This window comes from Camponotus vicinus, unplaced genomic scaffold (genome assembly GCF_025532165.1).
Source record: "Camponotus vicinus isolate PSW18456_S1 unplaced genomic scaffold, iyCamVici1.0 SCAF_5, whole genome shotgun sequence".
Taxonomy (NCBI): Eukaryota; Metazoa; Arthropoda; class Insecta; order Hymenoptera; family Formicidae; genus Camponotus; species Camponotus vicinus.
In genome coordinates this window covers 4,283,487-4,306,804 of record NW_028141977.1, presented here as the reverse complement: position 1 = coordinate 4,306,804, position 23,318 = coordinate 4,283,487, and the positions used below count along the sequence as shown (strand labels likewise).

The window sequence follows — 23,318 nt, the reverse complement described above, 5'->3', positions numbered from 1 at the left end:
TTTCATTTTATTAGTATATACAGTCCATTAGTTTTATTGTAGTTTAGTATCGGATTTGCGTTACCTCAAGAATATAGTATTTTAAACATAGAGGTCCTTCGAGCCGGATACGTATGTTTAATGAATCAGCCAAACATGAGACTCTCACATATCCAGGCTCGCATTGGGCAACAATACGAGTTGTTTAATCTCATTTCAACCTCATACGATCTTTTGATCGCGGTCGACTCAGTTAATTTAACGGTTTTACGGATTAAAACGAGAGTCGATTCTCTTGACGAAATATGGCAAAAATTCTCTCTGATTCATGATGCTATTAATATAGCGACACAGGAATTGTCTCAAGCGGAGGCAGGAAGAATAAAGACACATTCGTATTATACGGAGAACTTATTTTCTACTGCATATGAAAGTTATCTCTCTAATACAGAGAAGATGCGTTCATTGCTCGATTCACGGTCAGAACATGGAACCAATCAAGAGGTGACGACTCAGAAATCGTCGAATACCTCTTCGACCGTTGCGACCACGTGTTTTCATCAAGCAAGGTTGCCTCGTATTGATCTACCGAGGTTCAATGGGAATCCATCGGAATGGCTGTCATATAAGGACCTATTCAACTCGTTGGTTTTATCTAACCCTACTTTGACGGAAGTCGGAAGACTTCAGTATCTGAAGACCAGTTTAGTAGGTTCGGCCGCTCAACTACTTAAACATACAACTTTAACTGCGGACAATTTTCAGAAGGCCTGGGATGCCTTGATATCCTTCTATGAAAACAAGCGTTTATTGGTAAACGCAGCCTTTCACTCACTATTAAACGTCAAGAGGATGGCAAAAGAGTCGGCTACGGAACTGGAACAACTGTATACGAATATTATGCAGATTTACCGATCGTTCGAAACGTTGCAACGACCAGTGGCATATTGGGATGACTTCCTGGTATATATTGCAACTCAAAGACTGGATGCTGATTCCGTAAAGACATGGGAACAGCAGTTAGGTTCTACCAGAGACCCACCCACATGGGCACAATTCAGTGACTTTCTCCTCACTCGGCTAAGATCCCTGCAAGCATTCGAAAAAACAAGAGCTGGAAAATTGTATACTCAAGCTAATCCTAAAACTGCCAAGTCCTGTTATTACGGAAAAACTAAGGATGGTAAATCTAATGAAACAGGAAACTGCATCATTTGCACAGACAAACATTATATCACGGCATGTCCTCAGTATCGTACAAAAACACGGAATCAAAAACTTGCCATTATTAGCAAACATCGGCTTTGTTTTAACTGCTTGGGAACTCATCGAGTTTCCAATTGTACATCGACAAGAAGATGCCAAAGATGCGGTAAAAGGCATCATACTTCCACTCATTTTGATGCACCTCAAGATGCGAAGATAAACACTGATCCTAATAAGTCAAATATTGAAAATTCTAAGAACTCAAAGGATAATACTACTGTTACATCTACAAGCGAAGCTAGAGTATTACATTCGAAAGCCTTTAACAGAACAGCTCAACATCACATATTGTTGGCTACAGCCCAAGTTGTGGTCTTGTCTCCGGATGGTAATAGTACACGCGTTAGAGCTTTATTGGACCAAGGTTCCGAGATATCTCTTATAACAGAGAGATTAGCATAACGACTTAAAATGTCTAGACTTCATTCTCCAATAACTTTTGTTGGATTGAGAGCAAAATCTTCAAACAAATCAAAGGGATTTGTTCAATTCAAAATTAGATCTTATTTTCCATCAGAGTTTGAGAGCTTGATTTCGGCTCATATTCTCCCCTTTCTTACCACATCAATACCTTCTTCGGATATTTCTGCTAAATCCTGGTCGCATTTGGAAGGCCTACAGTTAGCGGATCCTCAATTTTCCGTTCCAGGAAACATTGATATTATAATAGGAGCTGACTTATATGGACAAATTATAAAGGAGGGACTTATTAAAGGTCAAGACGGCACACCTATAGCTCAATATACCAATTTAGGATGGATCATCTCAGGGCCCACTAAAACCGACACTTCACAACGGCAATTTCGAAGCTATCATGTCTCATATGATGGAAAACTTTGTAAATTAATGCAGAGATTCTGGGAGTTGGAATCTGTCCCGACAATCCCTCAAACAACTATGACAGCTGAGGAGGCTGAATGTGAAGAGCATTTTAAAAGGACCCACTCAAGAGATCCTTCAGGTAGATATATTGTTAGGTTGCCCTTCAAGGACTCCACTGAGAAATTAGGTGTCTCGAAGGGACGTGCGATTCTATTACACAACAAGCTAATCAAACGTCTTTCAACGCATAACAAGTACACTCAAGCGTATTTCGAATTCATGAAAGAATATGAACAGTTGAATCATATGAGGCAAGTCCAAAACATTGCAACGGAACCATCTTGTTGCTACTATCTTCCCCACCACGGTGTCTGGAAAGAAAACAGCCTTTCTACTAGGTTGAGAGTAGTTTACAACAGGTCAAGCCCTACTTCTTCGGGGTATTCATTAAATGACATCCTTCATACAGGAGTCAAATTACAAACTGACATCTTTGAAGTCCTGTTATGGTTCAGGCAATTCTGCTTTGTATTCTCAGCCGACATTGAGAAAATGTTTAGGCAAATAAACCAGCATGAGGAAGACTGGAAGTATCAACGCATAATATGGCACGATCAACAATTCGAACCAGTCATCTACGAGTTGACAACAGTCACATATGGCTTGGTATGTGCACCATTTCTGGCTTTGCGTATGTTGCAACAACTTACACATGACGAAGGATCTAAATACCCCAAGGCCGTTACCACTATGGAAAGAGGTCGGTACGTGGACGATCTGTTTGGAGGCGCAGATTCCATTCCTCAAGCTCAAGAACTGGTGAACCAGATAAACCAGCTCTGCATGGCGGGATGTCGAGGCTCCGACAAGCCTCGCATAGCGCGGAATTCCAAAAACTTTCTCAACGCTTTTTGTCAATGCTGGACATGTGATACCGCGGTGCTTGTACCCGTACACCGGCCTGTTGCTGCCGATGATAAAATAACTAAAATCGATTGTATAATTTTTCTTCTCCAACCGCCCGCGTCGATTTGATATCCAATATTAATGTTCATAATTATCTACGCCAAATATATTTTAACTTTTATTATCTTAATAGCTTGTGTTATTTTCAGCGACCTTGTATTCTCGATCCTTCCTAATTAAATTGGAAATTAAACGGACCGCCCCTCTACCATTCTCGATACGGGGCTAGCCGAGTGTCCGTCGCGATAGCTTTGAAATTCTTTCGCTTTCTTTTAAGTATCGTATATCGTCCAAAGACTTTATTAGAGCGGTGCGTATCCCCGCACCTGGCGCCCATGCAGATTTAGAGTTGAAGTTTTGAAGAGAAATCGCGCCGAAGGTGTGCCGTGGGCCAAAATCACCGGCCACAATTATCAGCCCAGTATCAAAAAAATAAACGGTCACAGTACATATCACAGATAAATAAAATACTGATAAATAACATAAAAAAACCTAATATCATGTAAATACAGTAACATCATTATATAGGATTACTTTAAGAGTAATTTAAAAAACTAGAAATAAAACTTGGCAACAAAATAATATAAGAATCAAGAAATTTGCTAGCATAACATCAAACTTAAAGTATTGGATCTTAAAATAATCATTAGTAAATGCTTAAGCCATGTCATCATTTTGATATTTTTCTATTCTTAATAGGAGTTCTTTCATTTGTAACTCGTGTAGTTGGTTTCTGTGTGTATGTTCTGTCGAAATAGATTTTAGCTTTGCTTCATGTTCAATTTGCATGAATTCTATAGTCATTTTGTGTTTTTCCTTCTGAAGTTCCAGTAAAATCTCTTCATATGCAGTTAATTCTTTCTTTTTCTTCCTTCTTACGGATGTACTAGATATATTTTCATTATTTTGATTAGAAAAAGTATTTCTTAATGATCTCTCCGAAGAAGAGATTGTGCATTCTTCTATATCTGTTACTGTTGGAGGATCTACTAAAGAACCTTCTACTGACGAATTTCTTTCGTCTCTAAATACAAACATTCTAAAGCAAATAATATCATATTTTTTTATAACATTAAAACACTAAAGTATAGCTTATATGAAATCTAATTTTACTATAAAAAACCATTTCCAATATATCTTACCCAGTTATAGGATCCAGTATTATCTCATCTTCACAAGATTCATTAGAATTCATATTTTGTACTCTACGTCTCTGCAACAAAAATTAATAAAATCTTAGTAAACATCCAACAACAATAATGCTACAATATAATTATGCAAATATAATGGATAAATGCTCACTGCCATTATATTAAATTCAAATGTACATATATATATATATATATATATATATATATATATATATATTTCACATCAATTTAATTAATTATTGATAACTTACATAATATCAGTGTCTGTTTTGCAAACGGCAAAAGACTTAATAAGTTTGTAATATTAAAATCAAAATTTTTATTGTACGTAAAACTTACTTGGCCATCGCTATCATTATTATTCTGATCTTCTTCAAAATCTTCAGGACATATGTCAGCTATGCTATAATCAATGTCTGAGGGCATTGGCGCGGATGGCCCACCACCAGTACTTCTTAAGTATTTTTTATAATTGTTTATTGTCTTTCTTGCTCTTACTTTCCAACGTTGATATGCTGCCCTTAGTTCAGTCCACTCTCTGTTAGAACCTGTTGCTTTCATTTGCTGAGCCAATTCCTTCCACTTATCTTTTTTTGCTATTTGTGTTTTTACATTACTGCTTTTATCTTCCATTATGACATGATTTTCTTTAACAAATTGTACTACTAACATTTTCTCTTCTTGAGAGAAATTTTCGCGTTTTCTTTGCTTTTCAGTCATCTCTAACACAACATACATAAATAGCTTTACATTATATTACTATTTTTATGAGAATATATTACGTATTTCAATACTTACTTTGCAGTTTTAGTATTGTAATAAAAAAAATATTGTAAGACAAATGTTTCCACATAATACTATGAAGTCAAATTTGTTACTTATAGCGCGTTCATTAGCCGCCATCTTAGCGATCATAAATATACAATAATATGATGGGTGACTTCATAGTCAAAAGTAACATCTAAGTTAAAAGCGCTATAAATGTATATTGAGAATATGACTGACTTTAGTAGCGCGATTTTAGCAACCATTGCCACTTTTATAATCAGCTCGCTAAAAGCGCTGCTAAAAGAGGATTCAGAATATGGGCCAAAGGAAACAGTAACTAAAAGAGTTATGCTATCTACAATTGCTAAGATTTTCGACCCATTAGGATTCTTGTCACCTGTTACAGTAACAGCAAAATTGTTGATACAGGAATTATGGATGGAAAAGATAGATTGGGATGAAAGGGTACCTCCTAATATATTACAGAAATGGACTAAAATCGTGAATAACTCTCAAGAATTGTCCAAGTTAGATTTCCCTAGGTGGATCGGTACTTCTTCTTCAAGCAAACTGAAATTACATGGCTTCTGCGACGCCTCACTTAACGCAATGGCCGCCGTCGTGTTTTGCAGGAATATCGCTTCAGATGGGCAAGTCTCCATTCAATTTGTATGTGCAAAGACGAAAGTAGCTCCTTTGAAACGCTTAACGATACCACGATTAGAATTAACAGGAGCCGTTCTTTTGATTAAGTTAACAGCACGTGTAATTACAAGTCTGCAAAGGGAAGACATTAAAGTATACCTATGGACTGATTCAACCATTACTCTCACATGGATAACCGGACATCCGGCCCAATGGAGGGATTTTGTACATAACAGAGTGGTCTTTATACAAGATACTCTACCCATGGCAAGTTGGAGATTTTTACCGGGATTGGAAAATCCTGCTGATTTGGCCACTAGAGGAGTTACCCCATCACAACTGTCGGAATTATCAACCTGGTGGCACGGGCCTATATGGCTCACCAAGCCTTCGCAATACTGGCCTTCAACTCCTTGTGAGAAACAACATGAAACTCAATTGGAAGAACGATCCGTTGGTGTGTCAACTAATATGGTTCAGTCAACTCAAAATTGGAATCTAATCGATAGATATTCGAGCCTTGATAAATTGATACGCATCACAGCTGTTTGTCAAAGAGCGGCAAAGTGCTTTAAACGTTCACCAGATTCATCATTGAGAAATCCCATAAGCCCTGTTGAACTTAAGCAGGCAAAGGAATTTTGGACTAAAGAGGTACAACGTTATAACTTCTCTCGAGAATTAAGGGTTTTATCGTCGGGAAAATCGTTACCGAAAACCAGTTCTCTGGTTAGACTCACCCCTTTTAACGACTCAAAGGGAATCCTACGCATGGGAGGACGCCTTGGTTCGTCCAACTTAACATATGAAGCCAAACATCCAGCCATCTTACCGAAGAAATCAACATTAACGACATTAATAATTTCCTGGGCTCATTTGAGATCACTACACGGAGGCACTCAACTCACATCTTCGTTCATAAGAGAAGAATTCTGGATTATAGGAGGCAGATCCACAATTCGTAGTCATATATACAATTGTGTAACTTGTGCCAGATTTCGCAGGACACGAGCTCAACAGTTAATGGGCCAGCTTCCCTCGGAGAGAGTCATACCTTCACGGCCTTTCTTAAATACCGGAGTGGACTACGCGGGTCCTTTTATTATTAAGACTTGGAAAGGAAGGAACGCACGCACATATAAAGGATATGTAGTACTCTTTGTTTGCTTCTCCACATCCGCAATCCACCTAGAACTTGTAACTGATTATACGACTGAAGCTTTCCTAGCAGCATACAAACGATTCTCAAATCGTAGGGGACTCTGTGCCACTCTCATAAGCGACTGTGGCTCTAATCTCAAAGGAGCTGAGGCAGAATTACAGCGTCTTTTCTCAGCCGCAACCGAAGAATCTCACAGATTAGCCACACTATTAGCACGAGACGGCACTCAATGGAAATTTAACCCCCCCTCAGCGCCACATTTCGGGGGCAAATGGGAGGCAGGGGTTAAATCGATGAAGTATCATCTAACAAGAGTCATTGGCGAGAATTTACTCACATTTGAAGAGATGACAACACTCTTAGCCCAAGTTGAGGCAGTTCTAAACTCGAGGCCTTTATGTCCGATGACGGATGATCCTGAAGATCTAACAGCAATCACACCCGGTCACTTTATTATGGGATGCGCTCCCACTGTAATACCTGAGCCGTCACTTGAAGATGAAAAAACAACCAGGCTTTCCAGATGGCAGCTACTCCGGAAAATGCTGGATTCATTGTGATCGAGATGGTCGACTGAATATTTACAAAGGTTCTACTTATAAATGGAACGAAGTTACAACTCCTATTAAACAAGGTTCCATGGTTCTGATTGTGGACGAGCGTTATCCACCCGCTAAGTGGCCACTGGGGCGCGTAGTTCAGGTTCATCCGGGACAGGACGGACTAATAAGAGTCGTCACAGTTAAGACACAGATGTCTGAGTATAAACGACCCATTACCAAATTATGTCTTTTACCGATAAACACGGACACAACTGATTCGTTCATTAATTATAGTAATTAATGAAGGCGGACGGAATGTTAAAAATAGAAATGTTGATAACGGTGGGTAAAGAACATCCCGCGTTATCGACCACGTTATCGACCGAAATCGCGGCGCTCCTATCGGCAAGAAAAAAGAAGAGACAAGAAGACAAGACGAACGAGAGAAGCGAAAAAGTCCGCTCTAGTTTCTGTAGAAGAACTCTCAGCGAAGTGTCGATAGATTATAGTCTTGTGAATATTAATTATATCTGAAAAGGACTTCGGATCAATCTTAGTGAGAGTATTCCTGACATCAAAGACCGAAGGTGTAAACCGGCCGCTAAAGGGGCGAGCATCGGAAGCGTGTACGGGCCGCCATTACGACTTACGTGCGCATTAATTCTCGTTGTGAACCGGACAGGAATAATGCGGAAGACTTATTGGAAGGTTTTAATTGGCATAAGCATTCTCTATACGATATTGAGCGCCTTTAAAGGTAACGATAGATATTATTGGAATATCTCATCGACAGAGATAATAATTTCTTCACGAAGCGTGAGATCAATATCATATTGCGTGATCTTTAATCATCCTTTTTTTTTATTGTCGAAGTATCAGCGTTGTGTGCCTGAGAAATTATCCTTTATAAAAGTAATCATAATTATTTCGGTTTATTTTATGTGATTTATTCGATAAGATCCATAAGAGATCCATTTGTCTTTCACATTCACCTAATTTTTGTACAGTAAATAAAAGTCAGAGAATTAATTTCTAGTTACGTGTATATATATCATTTTAGTCTTAAGTTGATACACACAAACATATTAAACTTTATATATCTCAGTTAAGTAACACATATTGTATTCAACTAAGGTATAATTTCGTCGTCAAGCACAAATATTTATGGTTATTTATATACATACATATATATGTCCTATTTTCTTATGTAGCCAAACTAACCATAATTAGAATTCAACAAAACAATAATACTTGTTAATTCATTAATAGATAATACAGCTCTGATATTAAGCTCATTTTTATCTTCGCACTTTTGAATTTCTTTATACTTATTTTTTTTTTGTTTACTTTCTCTTTCATCTGTTGCTCGCTGATCATAGTGATTAGATACATGTCAACCTCTCCTTATGCTTAGATATGCAATGTCATATATTTGAATTGTTTCTTATGTTATAATTTGCTAATGTTTCTTATGTTATAATTTTATCCGAATTTGTTACTTCAAACATTCTTAATAGATTTCCTATTTGAAATTTCAAACCTTTTCATTAATGTTCATAGATAATCAAAGGGATTTTCTTTCATTTTATTAGTATATACAGTCCATTAGTTTTATTGTAGATTAGTATCGGATTTGCGTTACCTCAAGAATATAGTATTTTAAACAGTACATGTATAAAATATACATATGTAAAGTATACAGACTAAAAATGATCTATCATTGGATAGAATTTTGCGACACAATGATGACACGACTTGCTGATAATCGTCAGTTTTTCAACTGAATCTGTTTTTCTGACGAAGCAACATTTGAATTAAATGGTTCTGTAAATCGACAGTTTATGAGGTATTGGGCAGATGAAAATCCGCATTGGATGAGAAACAGTCACACGCAGTATTCTCAGAAGGTTAACGTTTGGGCCGGAATAATGCTTAATCGTATTATTGGACCGTTTTTTATTGAAGGAAACATAAATTCTCAAAATTATTGCAATTTGCTAAGAAACCAAGTGATACCGGCTATTCAGGATATTGCTGGAGAAGCTTTCCTCAATGTTTGGATTCAGCAGGATGAGGCTCCGGCTCATTTTTCTCTGGAAGCTCGAAATATTCTCAACGATGTTTTTACTAATCGATGGATTGGTAGAAGAGGCACAATAGAATGGCCACCGAGATCACCAGATTTGACCCCATTAGACTTCTTTTACTGGGGGTATTTGAAGACAAAGGTCTATGAGACTAGGTCCGACAATTTAGAAGAGCTGCGGGAAAAAATAGTGAACGTTTTAAATTCAATCACACCCGATTTTTTAACTAACGTTATCGATACGTTTTACGTTCGCTTAGGACACTGCCAAGTTGTCGAAGGACATCAATTTAAACATTTGATAAAATAATTAGTGTTTTTACTCCTTCACATACATCAGTGTTCCCATCCCGGTCTTGCCTTAGTTGGCCGGACACGCTAGCGGTCTTGCCTTGGTTGGCCGGACACGCGCTCACACACACACACAGAGGAACGCGCGTGCCCGCGTGAAGCCTTATCTTTCTTCTGTTGTCGCCGTGGGCCCTCGCTATCGCAAAATCTCAATAGAAATGTTCAAATGATCATAACTCTGCGAAAATAAATCGTAGAGACCTTGGCGACTTCGCGTTGTTTTCGTCTCGGAAAGCCCTTTCGAACGAGCCCTCACTCAACCCCACATGCCATTTAAGATTTTTTTGCTCCCCCTCCCCCCGTCCCCCGGGGGTGTGGAGGTGGGTGTTTTTGTGGTTAAATAATAGACTTTGTGATCCCATTGTATCCCTATAAATTTCAATCTTATATTTCAAGCCATTTAAAAATTATTTAGGTGGCCCGGAACTTTTGGTAGGCACTGTAGAGTAAACCTCATTTCATGTAAAAAATTGAAAACCCATGCGAGACCATTGAACTTATTTTGGATAAATCTGCTTAAACTGTACTCTCAGTAAGAAGTAAGATGTAGAATAAATTTTCTTTTATCTTACAAAGTACATGCATGGATACAATGGGTTCTGCTCCCCCCCCCCTCTATGGGGGGCTCCACTTTCGTAAGATATAACCTAACCTAAATCTATTCCTGATTTAAAACAAATTTGGTTTTTTGTTCAAAGAGGGGGAAAATGCATTACGCACACCCCCGACGCATTCGGCGCGTCGGGGGTTGTGTTGGATTCTGTGGCCCTTAAGAGACAACCTAGTGCCGCCCCCAGGTGTGCAATTCTAGATATATTAACTAAAAACCCCCTCTTATTCGTCAACCTTAGCCACCAAGGATCGGTCCCGCTACCGCATTACCCCGCGACCGGTCGGCATGTCCCAATTAAGGAGCCCACTCAGCGGAGGGGGAGGGTCCGCGAGAGGTCCACGGTCATCCCCCCCCCCGACACCACACACAGATCGAAGACCAGTAGCGGGCCCTACTCCCTCAAAGAAGGGACCCCGTACCGTTTCACTCGTTAAGCGGAGGAATTAGGATCCCCGCTATCATGACCTTTCTGTCGTCCTCTCTTCTTTCCCGGGGGAGGGGGAAGGCACAGCCTTCCGCCTCCAGGATGTGTGTCGTCGGGAGTCCCATGTCCACACACAGTGGATATTTCGGGGACACCGCACGGAATGTATCTTGTGGGAGGAGGCGCCGCAACGGTAGCAGTGCCTCCTCCTGTCAGGTCCCCCGGCAGGTACTCGCGATATAGCCTATTGCCAAGCATTTGTAGCACCGCGCGGGACTTTCGAGACAAAATTTCCGAGAGACGATCCGCGCAGTACTTGCGCACACGTGCGGCTGTATTAGCCGCGGATTTCGAAGGAGCAGGTTACGCCTTAGCGACCCCCACGTCCTCACTGGGCAGCTCGCGTACAGGGACCTCTAAAAAGAGATCCCCAGTACTGAGCCAGCACATTCTCACGAGCCGTATCTCTACGAGTTCGGCGCCGGTGGATATTTTGGGCGCGGATGTTTCGGCCGACCAGTCCAGCCGGGGGCCTGTGGCTGAGCCCATAGGAAACGGTTTAGCCGGCCCGCCGCTGCCGCCCTGTTGGGATTTTACCCCTCTAACCACATGCGCAAAGGAGAACCGTTCCGATCGGGGTTCTGCAGCTGAGCCCGCGGACGACCCAGCCGATTTATCCGGCCCCCCCAGCGCATCTCCCATTAGGCCCTAAGGTCACACCCTTCGCCTTACGGCGACTGGGGGGAAAACTCGCTGCTGTTTTCGAGTTCCTCCTTGCCACCTTTCTCCTTTTCAAGGGTAGGGGGCCCCCTGGACCCCCGAGGCTCCCACTTTCGGAGCGGCGTGATAACAAATCAGGGGGTTGATCATGTAATTTTACATTAAATTTCTCATTTTTCACTTTTTGTTTTTCATCTTTCACTTTTCACTTATACAGAGTTCACTTGAAGCTTTTCATGCATAGTGATTATGTATATAACTTAAATACGCAGAAAATGAGCAAGTAAATAATAAACAAGCTATAATATGTAAATTGAAAATTTTATATGCAAAGCTATTTTTACTCTAACCCTTTCGTATCTTCGGGACATACAGGGTGTCCCATTTTAAATAATACGCTCAAATATCTCTAAACCAGTGAGTTAAATAAAAAAATGTTTCAAACAAAAGTTGTATGGCTTGAAGGGGGCCATCAGATGGTGGCAACGATTTGACCTTGGAGAATCATTTGAAGGTCACGTGAAGGTCACCGTCAATTTCTTAAATAGAACCTTCTATTTTTTATTGCATATTCTTGTAGCTTATCTCGAGGGCTTTCCAAAACACTATAATAAAATATTTTTCCCTCAAGTACTTTTTGAATTATAAGGCTTGAAATCATTTCTTAATTTTACATAAACCGTAAAACATCTTGTAAAATATTCATTTCTTGATTATCTTACCTTCACACTTTTATGTATAAAATAATGAGAGGAATCAATTGATGTAAAGAAAACATATAGTTGTTTTTAAGAAAGAATATGGAATTGTTAATTGCAAATTACATATTTTTTCTTCAAAACAACTATGTGTTTTCTTTACACCAATTGATTCCTCTCATTATTTTGTACATAAAAGTATTAATAAGAGAGAAATAAATTCTTGCCTCAGCGAGACTTGAACCCGGTACTCTTCATATGGCAGGCAAGTAACTTGCCGCCTAAGCCACATGCCATCTCGATTTCGTACCTTAAAGATGATATTTCATAAGAAGTGATCAGCAGCAGCATTTTAGTAACTTATAAAAAAATTTTAAATCATTTAAAAAAAGATTTTAGTAATTTACTAATAAATCCTAGTAACTAATAAATGGTCGTATTCAGCAGAAAAAGCTGCTTTGCAACTGTTGTAAAATTCGTGAGCCTGATTGGTGTATGCTTTTAATTTTGACTGAATTTAAGAGCATACACCAATCAGATTCACGAATTTTACAACAGCTGCAAAGCAGCTTTTTCTGCTGAACGCAGCCAATGTTAATGGCCGTATTTAGCAGACTCAATAGTTGGGCAACATTACTAGATTTTCCGATGTAATTCGACGCTGATTGGTCGGACCTGAAAGTAGAAACCAATCATATTCGATTGCTACTTAGCGGTTGAGTCCGCTGAATGCGGCCAATAACTTAGTAAAATGCTACTATTGTTCATTACCCATGAAAAATCAGCTTAAGGGTCGGCTGGAGTGACGGGCAAACTCCGAATTGATATTGGAGACCTCACGCGGTGACAATGCGAAACTTCGGTTTTAGGATTACCAACCTAAGAAATAAATTCTCGGTCTTTATGTAGAGGTGTATGTCCGTATACGTACAAACACCATTGCATTGCTCGCGCGGACGCACCGTAGAGAAGAAAGAGGGCAAAAGATCGACAATCATGCTATCCTTCTTCCTCTAGCATATCGTTTTACGGCCGAGATATGGCCTGAAAATGCTTTCTGGCCTCTCATGGCAGAAAGCAGTAATGTAACAAGACTAACGGGCGCCCACTTTTTGTGAATTTTATATTTGCATATATATATGTGTATATATACCTGTATGTTTAAATTATAGTTAAAATTATATATGCGATTAGATATTATACAGGGTCCATTATGAAAGTAATGCGCATGATTTTATTGTGACGCGACTATCCATCGTAGCGCGCTCGGACCGGTCGGAAAATGTGGTGTGAGGTCTGCCCGTTCAAACGCGCCCGGTCTCAGTTCGCTCCGAGCAGTGAGAGCGGAAGGACGTGTCTTTGCGTGAAGTGTGTTTTTTGTCTTTGTAACACGGCGTGATGGACGGTTCGCTTGAACAGCGGTACGACAATGCCCCCAGCCACATGGCCTTCATCGTAACCAACTTCCTGGCCCGAAGCAGCACCCCAGTGGTCCCCCAGCCCCCTTACAGTCCCGATTTAGCGCCCTGTGACTTTTTTTTGTTCCCCCGACTGAAGAGGGAGCTGAAAGGAAAGCATTGGGAGTCCGTGGAAAACATCCAAACGCATGTTACAACGTTCTTGAAAGGCATTCCTGTGGAGGAGTTTCAGGGTGCCTTCCAGGCGTGGCAGACACGTCTCCGCAAGTGCATTGATGCAGGAGGGGACTATTTCGAAGAATTTTAAGCATTTGTACCGATAGGATCAATAAATATATTTTTCCCAGAAAATGCGCATTACTTTCATAATGGACCCTGTATGTTGATGAATAATAACAGTAGAATTATAGATAATAGGGTGAACAAATATGTAATATGTAAGATACGGGTGTCTATTAGACCTTGGTAATTCATTGCGTTCTCACATTATCGATACTTCGTACATCATGTTAATGATATAGAGAGATAGCGTGAGGTCAATCTTTATTTGATATTATTTTTTAGTAACCGTAATCATAGTTTTATAAATCAATAATGATATTTTTTCAATTATATCGATATAACATATATATACTGGCACATAAAAATATTATTAGTAATATAAAATGAATAACACGTAATGGTGAGGTGCAAGATGTTCAGCCTATCATCCTATAGACTCAAGTTCGAGTCCGTGTACGTTAACAGTTTTTTATGTAATATTTCATTTAAAACTTATTACATTTTTTTGTAAATTTAAAAATAATTTTTAAAACATCGAAAGTATATATTTTTACTTATATATATACATATATACATATATATGTGTATGTGTGTGTGTGTGTGTGTGTGTGTGTGTGTGTGTGTGTGTGTGTAAAAAACTTATTTTTTGAATTACATTGACATATCTTTTTAAGGTAATAAATTGATAGCAACTGTAAAAAGAAAAAGATTAATATTATTTTTAAATTTAAATATTCTTTTTAAATTTATGGTCTTTCCAGAGAGAATACCTTTTAATATATTTTATATATTCAAATGTATTATTATTAAAAATAATTATATGCTGATTAAACTGTTATTTATAATTATATAATTATTATTCATATCTTATACATATATACAATTATAAATAAGTAAAAATATTTTCAATGTTTTCCAAATTATTCTTAAATTTATAACAAAAAGTATGTTTTTTTAAATAAAATATATAACTAAAACTTGCTGACGTGCACGGACTCGAACTTGAATTTACTGGGTGATAGACTGAACACCTCACATTATGTCATTACATGTTACTCGTTTACGACTTTATATTACTAAGATTTATGTGCCAGTATATATATGTATATGTTTATATCGATATAATTGAAAAAATATCATTATTGGTTTGTAAAATTATGATTATGGTTGCTGACAGGAACAAGGATAATAGCCCATTCTTGTCTGGCATTATCCTTCAATAATAGTCATTTATGTACGCAGTATATTGGTGTTTGTACCAACACAGACATTACATACATATGAACTGCAAAAGAGAGACAAAGACAGAGCAATAATCTCTCCTTGTCAAGCCGCCAGTATGTTACCACGGAAATTTCCCCATGAGCTGTTTCTTAGATAAATCTAGTAATATTCGTAAAAACATTTTTTCTCTTCGAAAAAATGAGATTTTTCCATGAATTTTTTTTAAATATATTCTTTATAAAATTATCTAGCTCGCCACAGAGTCGGATTTTGCATTTTGGCTCTTAAAAATTTATAATAAATAAAATACACGGACGATACCTAACTGCACCTGACCCGCGAGTAGCTGCATAGTTCCGCACGCAACTTGAAAAATTTTTTAAATCTTTTTTCCAAAAAATGACTGTGGCGAGCTAGAAATGATTCTGCTGATTACAAATATCATAATTTTAATACAATTCTCTTTGTATTATATTTTGGCTAAAATAATGCTTTTACGAATTGGTAGTTCCCGACTCTCCGCGGGAGGTCTCCACTGTCTCTCCAGCCGACTCTTAAAAATATGTGTAAAATATTGTTCAAAAAAATCTTTCGAAAAATCTTTTGATCTCTTCTCGAACGCGTTGCGCGTGGCGAGAGGCGCTGCGATAAACCAATACAAAAGTTAGATCGAGTTCAATTTTGATGCTCGGATATTATGTATCTGCTAATTGGCTATCGCGCCGCCTCTCGCCACGCGACTTTTTATTGAATGCTATCGGCTCCTGCACACAGGACGCGGCAACGCGTTCTGCGCGGCGGAAGCTAACGCGATAACCAATCAGCAGATACATAACGTCCATCGCGCGTCAAAGTTGAACTCAATCCAACTTTTGTATTGGCTTACCGCATCGTCTTCCGCCGCGCATAACGCGTTGCCGCGTTCTGTGTGCAGGAGCCGATAGCATTCAATAAAAAGTCTATACGAAGCTTATTCTACAAATTTGAAGAGGCACATAAAAATAAGCATAATGAAATGGAATGAATGGAATTAGTATAAATGGAATTAAATGAGCCGCTGTGTTCGTGAAACATTTTTGCGTATCAGATTACATTAATGGCTACGTTCCAAAATTTACTAATAGTACTGTTAACAGGATGTATGTAAATTACACACACTGCTTATTGACCAGTTGAAAATAAAGTCCTCTAATTGAGTGGACTCAACTGCTAAGTAGCAATTGAACATGATTGGTTTCTACTTTCAGATCCGACTAATCAGTGTCGGATTACATCGGAAAATCTAGTAATGTTGCCCAACTGTTGAGTCTGCTGAATGCGGCCATTGATCGTGTTGGTTATCTTATGGCGTTTTCGAGTGGTCGGGTTTAATCGCTCCGGAGTAGTTTACTAGATGTTATTGACCAATCACAGCTATTTTTCTGAAGACTATATGGTTACATTCTTCTGAAAAATGACTATGATTGGTCAATGATTAATGAACTACTCCGGAGCGATTAAACCCGACCACTTGAAAACGCTACTAGATATCGGTCGATTTGAATGGTTGTATGCAATCGCACTGTGTTTAAATGAATCTCTCCCCTGCCAGCATATTATCATTCTTATTGTTTACAGAATGTTGGTCTATCAATTGATCGGTACCTATCAGTTCATACCCAACTGATCCGCAATAGGTATATCAATCATATTCAATTATTCTTCTTACATTCAACTGTGATTGATCAATATCTTACGGCTTAAGGCTTACTAAGGGTAGCTAGGTTGAAATGTTAGAGCAGGTAAGAAAAATGACAGAGCAGTTTCGCTGCCCGATGATAAAAAGGAGGATGATATTTATGTTACGCCAGCCGTCTCTACGATTCCTTCCTTTCACGAAGTTGCGGCAAGAATCGTTCGATTAGTAATAAGCAAAATCATTGATCAAATAGAGCCTCTCGTGCATCATAATAATCTATATTTGTCATCTAATTTCTATGAGTAATCACGAAAAAACACGCAAGAAATGTTAACAATGAAGCAACACCGATCCCTTTAACAAATAATTACCTGAAAATAAAAAATACAGGCAGAGCAATAGAGAAATATATCGATGACAAAACAATATAGATCTCCCTCTGTAAATAGAAATAGTAACATTTCGAAACTTGTCAGGGAAGAAAATAAAAAATCGATGACGAATTTAGCCGACCTAAACCGACAAATCTAATCAACAATAGCTAGATAAATCTTACAAAAATTCGAAATCTTAGACACCTGAACAAATGTTGTGAATCTAAAATCTAATCGAAGGATAAGATACGTAAAAGTAAACCAAATCGGGTATAAAAAGAGAAGTTTCCAAAAAGCATCGGTCACTTCAGTCAGTCACTTCAGATCAGTCAGTTCAATCAGTCACATCAGTATCATTCATAGTCAGTTCAGTTCGTCATTGGTTTCTAACAGTTCATCTTCAGTTTGCGTGATGCGGACACTTTCGGTCATCGAACAAGTGCCACAAGCGTCCCGTCATCCTCGATGCTGAAGGCCAGGAGAATCCATTGAGAGTCGCAACTCAATCACCACTAAAGTCTTTATTGCAAAACTCTAACTGATCTTTAAATTATTTCTTTTCTCTCTTCTTTGCGCTTATAATTTTTATATTTTAAAATCTGACGTTGACTCTTAATGGGATCCTCCTTTGTCCCCATCATCTTCTACACACATCCACAATTAATTTTGATTTATTAAAAGAGAAAAAATCATTGTAAGCTCCAGTCGAGCATAAAGATAAAAATAGCATCACCCCTTAATCTGTTCGACTGACGACCTCCGTACTTATGTAATACCCGCGTGAAAACACGTATACATTCACACTCACACTCTCATTACACTTGATATAGCGCTATTAATTATAAAAAATATAATTATATCATTACCTTTATGTTTAAATTTAATCAATTGCTTTTATGAATAAATTTAAATTTTTGTGATTAATTTTCTCTATTGATTAATTACCCTGCTCTCATTTCTAGTTGTTAAGGATCGCACTTGATCCTGTCCCGTGTAAAAGAGATTAAATTCCCTTACCGAAAAGGGGACCACCGAACGAACGTTCGAAACAGAGTAAGGCCCAGTTCCATAACTTATTTTAACCGAAGTTTAGCTCGTTAAAGGAGGATTTACATTGCGTCCCAAACCCATTGTATCCAATCAGACGTCATACATCGGGATCGTCCCAATTGCGCACATTCCCGATCAGACACGATGACATTTCCCGATTGGACTAAAGCTGCCAGATCTTCTCCGCAAGCAACATGCAACGCGTAGTGGAGGGGGTAACGAGGATGTGAGCGTAAGTGTGCGTGTGAGCTCGGCGCTTCGGCTAGCTTCGGATAGTAGAAGAGGACAGAATACATTCTTCTGTCTCCTTCCTACCAAGCTGGCAACGAAAGACGGGCGACGCGCGACGATTCTCGCTTCTCGATATCTCAATGCGTGCGACAACGTTAAATGTTTTTCCCTTATAGCTTTCTATATTATACACATATTTTTTAACTGATAAATATATTTTTTATCTGATAAATATTAATCTATTTAATATATTTTTTAACTGATAAATATATTTTACATATTATACATTTATCAGTTGTAAGAAAATATCGATATATTTTTTCATGTGAAAAATAAAATGGCATAATTTTTAATAAACAAATGTATATATATTTATATTCATTTTTAAGAATTATACGATTTGATTTTTTAATATGAAAAGATATCACAATATTTTCTTACAATTAGCAAATATATATAATATATTTATCAGTTATAAAAAATATCCAATATAACAAGCTAAAAGAGAAAAACGTTTAACGCTGTCGTATGTATCGAGATATCGAGACGCGAGCAGCGTCGAAAATTTACATGCTTGTTATGTATCTAGCGGAAAGAACGAATTTTAAACTAACAGCGTAGCGCAGTGGATAAGGCACCTGATTAGTACGCTGCGTGTCGCTGGTTCAAATCTTACCTTTGACTTTTTTTTATTTTATTATTGTGCTATATATTTTTATTATTTTAATAGACAAATTAGTATTTTAATTATAAAATATACTTAAAAATCATTGAATTTATTTATTTGCTATGCAATGGGAATTATAAATAATAATTAATTTTGAGTTTTTTATGAAATAAACATAATTTAATTAAATTTTTTTTGCATAGCAAATAAATAAATTCAATGATTTTTAAGTATATTTTATAATTAAAATACTAATTTGTCTATTAAAATAATAAAAATATATAGCACAATAATAAAATAAAAAAAAGTCAAAGGTAAGATTTGAACCAGCGACACGCAGCGTACTAATCAGGTGCCTTATCCACTGCGCTACGCTCTTAGTTTAAAATTCGTTCTTTCCGCTAGATACATAACAAGCATGTAAATTTTCGACGCTGCTCGTGTCTCGATATCTCGATACGTACGACAGCGTTAAACGTTTTTCTCTTTTAGCTTGTTATATTAGATATTTTTTATAACTGATAAATATATTATATATATTTGCTAATTGTAAGAAAATATTGTGATATCTTTTCATATTAAAAAATCAAATCGTATAATTCTTAAAAATGAATATAAATATATATACATTTGTTTATTAAAAATTATGCCATTTTATTTTTCACATGAAAAAATATATCGATATTTTCTTATAACTGATAAATGTATAATATGTAAAATATATTTATCAGTTAAAAAATATATTAAATAGATTAATATTTATCAGATAAAAAATATATTTATCAGTTAAAAAATATGTGTATAATATAGAAAGCTATAAGGGAAAAACATTTAACGTTGTCGCACGCATTGAGATATCGAGAAGCGAGAATCGTCGCGCGTCGCCCGTCTTTCGTTGCCAGCTTGGTAGGAAGGAGACAGAAGACTGTATTTTGTCCTCTTCTACTATCCGAAGCTAGCCGAAGCGCCGAGCTCACACGTACGCTTACGTTCACATCCTCGTTACTCCCTCCTACGTGTTGCATGTTGCTTGCGGAGAAGATCTGGCAGCTTTGGATCGGACACAGGGGCGCTATTCTCGAATCATTCGCAAACTTGCGCATACGAACGATTCAAGCGGTCGAAAATGCGAATACGCTCGTTAATTGCTATTCTCGAACGAAAGATTCGTGTACTCGAAACTTGTGCGTATACGCTTCTTTACGAACGTGAATTAAATCTGGTAACAGTGCAAATACTAACCTAACTGATGTTTAATATTCTTACATATAACCTTTTTGTTCTGCATATGTCAACATATATCTTACAACACTATGGATAAAAAGAAAAGAAGCAGTAATTTAACAGAAAAGCAAAGATGTTTGCTCATCGAATTTATGAAAGCTCATCCAGAATTAATATCAGGAGTTTTCTAAAACCTTTACGTACGATCATGCTGCAAAGTTATGGCAAGACGTGACGGAAATTTTGAATGCTTGCAACGGTGCTGAGAAAAATTGGAAATCATGGCGCGAGGTAATTACAATAATAATTATCTATTAATTTTTTCATATTTATAGAATATTCACTAATTATTAAATAATCCAGGATATTAATTTATAACATAAATTTCAAACATATTTTATTTCTAGTGTTGGCAAAATTATCGTTCTCGTAGCAAAACGAAGCAAGCAGAAATAAATATAGAACGGCGTAAAACTGGAGGTGGGACACAATGCAATGTAGTTCTTACACCAGATGAAGAACAAGTATTAGAATTAATTCCATCGTCATTAACTAAGGGCCATGCAGATGTTTTAGAGTCATGTATGGACATGACTTTTGGCGAAGAGGTTTGTGATCAAAATGCATATTTATTTAGTTTAATAATTAGTAATTATACTTATGAATTGTTATTTATATCTATAGGATAATTTGCCATTAACGAAAACAGAAGTAGAATTCCTTGATGATGACTGCGATGCCGTTCAAACTTCATTAGCTACTTCCTCTATACAAGCAACCAAAACATCAAACGTTAATTATAACGAGGAGATTGAAAATTATGATCCATCTACGCGTACAAAGTTGAAACGGTTATGCTCAAGGCAAAAGGTTAACGAAATAAAAGATTCTACGTATATTATAGCCGAAGTTGCAGAAAAAACATATCTTTTAAAGAGGAAATTCTGCGAAGAGATTGTACAATGTAGAAAAAGAACAGGAAGGCAAAGCTCAGGAACGAATAGCAACAGTTGCAGAGAAATGTGCAACAGAGAACTGCAAAATAATGTGATTATATTTTTATAATTTTTATTTTTTGTTTTTTTATTTAAACGTTTTTTAGTTTCAAGAGATTATTATTTTTAAAGGAGTTTCAGATTATTATTTCTAAAGAAATATTTTTTGTTTATTTTAAGTTCGTAATTTTATACATGTAACGTGATATATGATGATTAATTTTATATTTATTTACATAAGTAGTTTTAACTTACAAAAAGAGTAAGATTATGTTACTAATCGATGCTTTTATTTAAGGAATGCCTTTCTATAAGGAATGTCTTTCTCTATTGTGATATTCGTATGTAAATGTATTACGAAAACTTACCAAAGAATTAATATTAATAATAAATAAACAATGTTATGAAATGAATATTTTTTAATTTATATGTAATAATTATAAAATTTTGACAAATGTATTATAATGTAATTTTCTATAAATAGTGTATTTCTAATCAAACATGTTGAGAAGACCTATATAAATATGTAAATACACGGCGAGAAAAGACATTATAAAATATATTGTAATTCAAGTAAAATAGTTTCTAACTATTTGATTTTGTATTAATCGGCCCGCTGCTAAATCCGGATTTATTCTACGTGCATTTCTTATTTCTGGAATATCAATTTCTGGAATATTATCATCATACATTCCAAAATCTAATACGTTGTCTCCTTCTTCCGGTAATGGATCTGGAATATTGTGTGCACATATTATGGAGAATGACACAGGTATTGATTATTTTAGATGCTATAACTGGAGAATAGTGTAACACTCCATGCTTTAGGCAACAACAAAATCTCATTTTTAAAAGACCGTTACATCTTTCAATTAACGAATGGCAAGACATTAGTCGTTCATTATATCGAGCCTCTAGGGTCATCGGCTGTGTTAGCAATAGGTGTTAACAGCCATGGTCGTAAGGCCGGGTCTACAATAGGTAATTTAAGCCTTAAGCCTTAAGAGATTGACCAATCACAGTCAACAAGTATGAAGAGAATACTCGGCTGTGATTGGTCAATTTCTTAAGGCTTAAGGCTTAAATTATCTATTGTAGATCGGGACTAAAAGGTATCCTGAGTCACCTGCAAATTAATGTAATTATTATATAAAAGCGTACATATGAAAACGCATGAATGAAATAAAAAATTGTATAAATATATATTGGTCCATATTCTGAATCCTTTTTTATCAATAAAAGTGCTTCTAAAAGTGGCCTGTAGCCAATCAGAAGTGGCTTATATGCCACTTTTAGAGGCACTTTTATCGATAAAAGAGGATTCAGAATATTATGTATACCAAGCAAACAGAATGTATCTCTCCCATACCTTGTATATATTTGTTCCGTTAGTTGTCTAACATTTGAATTATTCCAAATATATACATCATGCGAGCTTCCTGGGAATCGTGCATTTACATTTATGATTCTTAACCGGTAATCACATATCTAAAAAGAAAAATGCAGCCATTAAAAAAAAATATATATATATACAAAATAAATATTGCTATTGTAAAAAAGTATACGTACTAACTGGACATTTATTGAATGGTACCCTTTACGATTAACATATACATGCTCCGGATAAACTTCATCATTAATTTTAGGAGGTAATATTGCAATATGCGTACAATCAATACACCCATATACACCTGGAAATATGTGGTTTCGGTAAAATCTATATGTAAAAAACAAAAATATTTATATGTCACTTGTATGTACATATTTATATATTTTACCGTTCATATAAGAACGTGAATTACCCATTACGTAGATTATAAAATTCTGTTCTAGTACGAGGAAATTGTATCCACTTATTTATCACATTAGGTTGATTAGCGGCATTAATTATTTTGTGAATACTTCTTGATACTGAAGATTGGCTAACAGCAATGTTTACATTATGACCTATATCCATTTGGTAATTACCGCTTGCAAACAAA

The 23,318-nt window shown here is 36.7% G+C and overlaps 4 protein-coding genes across 5 annotated transcripts; all 4 read left to right on the top strand.

Annotated features, from left to right (window-relative positions):
* Positions 1–435: 435 nt before the first annotated feature.
* Positions 436–1,647, top strand: LOC145971871 (uncharacterized). Its single transcript, XM_083099942.1, has one exon. It carries the CDS (start codon positions 436–438, stop codon positions 1,645–1,647), a length of 1,212 nt encoding a protein of 403 aa, XP_082956068.1.
* A 9-nt stretch (positions 1,648–1,656) lies between these two features.
* On the top strand, positions 1,657–3,102 carry LOC145971870 (uncharacterized). The gene has a single exon (XM_083099941.1). It carries the CDS (start codon positions 1,657–1,659, stop codon positions 3,100–3,102), a length of 1,446 nt encoding a protein of 481 aa, XP_082956067.1.
* Positions 3,103–5,180: 2,078 nt separating this feature from the next.
* Positions 5,181–7,319, top strand: LOC145971869 (uncharacterized). The gene has a single exon (XM_083099940.1). The coding sequence runs from the start codon at positions 5,181–5,183 to the stop codon at positions 7,317–7,319; it is 2,139 nt and encodes a 712-aa protein (XP_082956066.1).
* A 12,844-nt stretch (positions 7,320–20,163) lies between these two features.
* On the top strand, positions 20,164–21,672 carry LOC145971766 (uncharacterized). Of its 2 annotated transcripts, none has more exons than XM_083099780.1 (4): positions 20,164–20,301; positions 20,448–20,632; positions 20,749–20,949; positions 21,026–21,672. In XM_083099780.1, the coding sequence occupies exons 3-4, from the start codon at positions 20,926–20,928 to the stop codon at positions 21,404–21,406; spliced, it is 405 nt and encodes a 134-aa protein (XP_082955906.1). In that variant the 5' UTR covers positions 20,164–20,301; positions 20,448–20,632; positions 20,749–20,925; the 3' UTR covers positions 21,407–21,672. The 2 variants fall into 2 exon arrangements, with proteins under 2 accessions (XP_082955906.1, XP_082955905.1); XM_083099779.1 differs by having other exon boundaries at positions 20,443–20,632.
* The last annotated feature ends 1,646 nt before the right edge of the window (positions 21,673–23,318 follow it).